Source organism: Harpia harpyja, chromosome 3 (assembly GCF_026419915.1).
Source record: "Harpia harpyja isolate bHarHar1 chromosome 3, bHarHar1 primary haplotype, whole genome shotgun sequence".
Taxonomy (NCBI): domain Eukaryota; kingdom Metazoa; phylum Chordata; class Aves; order Accipitriformes; family Accipitridae; genus Harpia; species Harpia harpyja.
The window spans coordinates 74,197,407-74,199,849 of NC_068942.1; the positions used below are offsets into that span (position 1 = coordinate 74,197,407).

General features: G+C 57.8%; 1 protein-coding gene across 1 annotated transcript; it reads left to right on the forward strand.

Annotated features, from left to right (window-relative positions):
- Positions 1 to 238: 238 nt before the first annotated feature.
- On the forward strand, positions 239 to 1,584 carry LOC128140191 (inositol 1,4,5-trisphosphate receptor-interacting protein-like 1). Its single transcript, XM_052783727.1, has 2 exons — positions 239 to 300; positions 516 to 1,584. Exons 1-2 carry the CDS (start codon positions 239 to 241, stop codon positions 1,582 to 1,584), a joined length of 1,131 nt encoding a protein of 376 aa, XP_052639687.1.
- Positions 1,585 to 2,443: the final 859 nt, after the last annotated feature.

Consider the following 2,443-nt stretch of genomic DNA (forward strand, 5'->3'; position numbering starts at 1 on the left):
GCATCTAACAAAGCTTTTGATTCATTCATACACAGAAATATGCAGCTATGTTTGATCCCTGCCCAGAATGAACATGAGCAGGTAACATGCAAATTCTTCCAAACAGAGGCTCTACCATCCTCTGTCTTATTAGACTAAATCCCAGAGAAGAAAAGAAGAGGAGAGGAGAGGCCAGGCCAGGCCAGGCCAGGCCTGTGATGAGCTCTGGTGTTTGTGACATCACAGGGGACAAGTCACAATGGGGAGTGGCTATCAGGGGCACCAGCAGGCAGCGCTGCGCCAGTACGGCCTGGACCAGTGGTGAGGGCACATGTGGTGGGGAGGCTGGGCTGGACGAGGGACGGGGCAGAAACGCGGGCCCCTGGGGAGGGGGGGTCTGACCCTGCGACAAGGGCCTGGTGCTTGGGGGAGCACCGTGGGCCAGGCACGGTGCCGCCAGCGCCGGGGCTGGGCGCAGGCCTCGCTGCCTCCCAGCTGCCTCGTCCCCTCTCCCACCTGCCCCCAGCTCCCTGCAGCTCCCGCTCTCCCTGTCCCACCCTGCTGAGCCTCCTTCTGTCCCCTCTCCTGCAGGCCATGGCCCAGGTGACAGTGTTCGCCTTGAGCATGCTGAGCATCGTCCAGATGCCACCAGAGGTCGGAGATGAGCTGGATGCGGCTATGCGCTGGTGCCTGCAGCAGCTGATCCAGAAAATGGCTCAGCTGCTTGAAGAGATGGAGTGGAGTCCTCAGGATCCCAGCAGAGCGGCCAAGGGAGACCTGCTCTTCGTTGCCTTGCAGCAGTGGCAGCTCGGGGCTTTTGCTGGAGGCCTGGTCCTGCTCTTTTGGCTCTGCTGGCAGCTCTGGAAATGGAGCTGTGAGCCAGGAAGCAGCAGCGAGCACGGCAGCTCCAGAAGCCTTGAGGAGGAAGAGGATGAGGAAGAAGAGGAAGACCCATTACATATGGACAGGTTTCTGAACGAGTACCTGTTGTGGCCGCTGCCAAACAGGCAAAGAATATGCACGGTGGTGGAAGAGCTGGTGAACGACCTTCTCTGTGTCTGCCGAACCCTCGCTGGCAATGACTTCATGCCACGGCTGCAGCCAGCTGTTGGGCTGGGCAGCTTCCAAGAAGGCCAGAGTGCCCATGAAGAAGACCTTGTCTATTGCCTGATTGTGCCCCTGAAGCCACCCCCCGGGCACTCCTTCCACCTCGAGCTGGGCACCGAAGGGGAGATGCTGGTGAGGAACTCCTGCATGCGTGTGGAACTGGAGTGCATGTGCACAAGGGAGTACCGGCTGGGGGACATGCTCTGCTTCCTCCACCACCCTGAGGACGAGCTGATGAGCAGTCAGGAAGCCAGCCTCCTAGAAACCCTCTGCACCAGCTCGTACCTTGATGTGGAGAAAACTGCCTTCTGGCTCCAAGAGCTGATGACGGCAGCCTGCGTTGCTGTGCCTCAGGCAGCCACAAGCAAGCTAACGGTGCTGCCCTCCACACGCTTCTGCAAGCTCAAGCTGACCAACGCCTGCAAGACACCCCTCTCCATTGAGCTGATCTTGGCGGTGCAGCAAGGCAACTCGGACACATTTGTGAGCATGGAGTAGGCAGAGGTCAGCATTACCAGCAGTATGAGGTGGCCAAAGAGAGAGCAAGCCAAAGAGAGAGCACAACATGGCCAAAGAGGCCGCGCAAGGAGACTTGCGACAGAGACTGCATTACCACCTGGACAGTGACCACCCACCCTCTTCACGAGACTCCATTCCATCTAGGACCTTTACCCTGCGCAAAGATGCCAATAAAACTTTCTTTTTATTAAAAGCTGCTTTACTGAGTTTGTGTGGCAAGGTTTTGGTAGCGGGGGGGTTACAGGGGTGGCTTCTGTGAGAAGTTGCTAGAAGCTTCCCACATGTCCCATGTGGCCAATGTCAGCCAGCTCCAAGACAGACCCGCTGCTGGCCAAGGCTGAGCCAATTAGTGATAGTCATAGCGCCTCTGTGATAACATATTTAAGAAGGGAAAAAAAGTTGTGGCGGGCGCAGAAACTGCAGTTGGAGAGAGGAGTGAGAGCACGTAAGATAAACAGCCCTGCAGACCCCCAGGTCAGTGAAGAAGGAGGGACAGGAGGTGCTCCGCACACTGGAGCAGAGATTCCCCTGCAGCCTGTGGGGCAGACCATGGTGAGGCAGGCTGTCCCCCTGCAGTCCATGGAGGTCCACGGTGGAGCAGATATCCACCTGCAGCCCAGGGAGGACCCCACGCTGGAGCAGGTGGATGCCCAAAGGACGCTGTGACCCTGTGGGAAGCCCGCACTGGAGCAGGTTTTCTGGCAGGACTTGTGACCCATTCTGGAGCAGTGTGCTCCTGAAGGACTGCAGCCCGTGGAAAGGACCCACACTGGAGAATTTCATGAAGAACTGGAGGCCATGGGAAGGTCCCACATTGGAGAAGTTTGTGGAGGACTGT

Bases quoted from the DNA above. Each gene is read 5' to 3' on its own strand.
- LOC128140191 (XM_052783727.1), top strand. From the start codon at position 239: ATGGGGAGTGGCTATCAGGGGCACCAGCAGGCAGCGCTGCGCCAGTAC. The intron at 301-515 runs GTGAGGGCACAT...AGCTCCCTGCAG, and splicing joins CAGTACGGCCTGGACCAGTG to CTCCCGCTCTCCCTGTCCCA.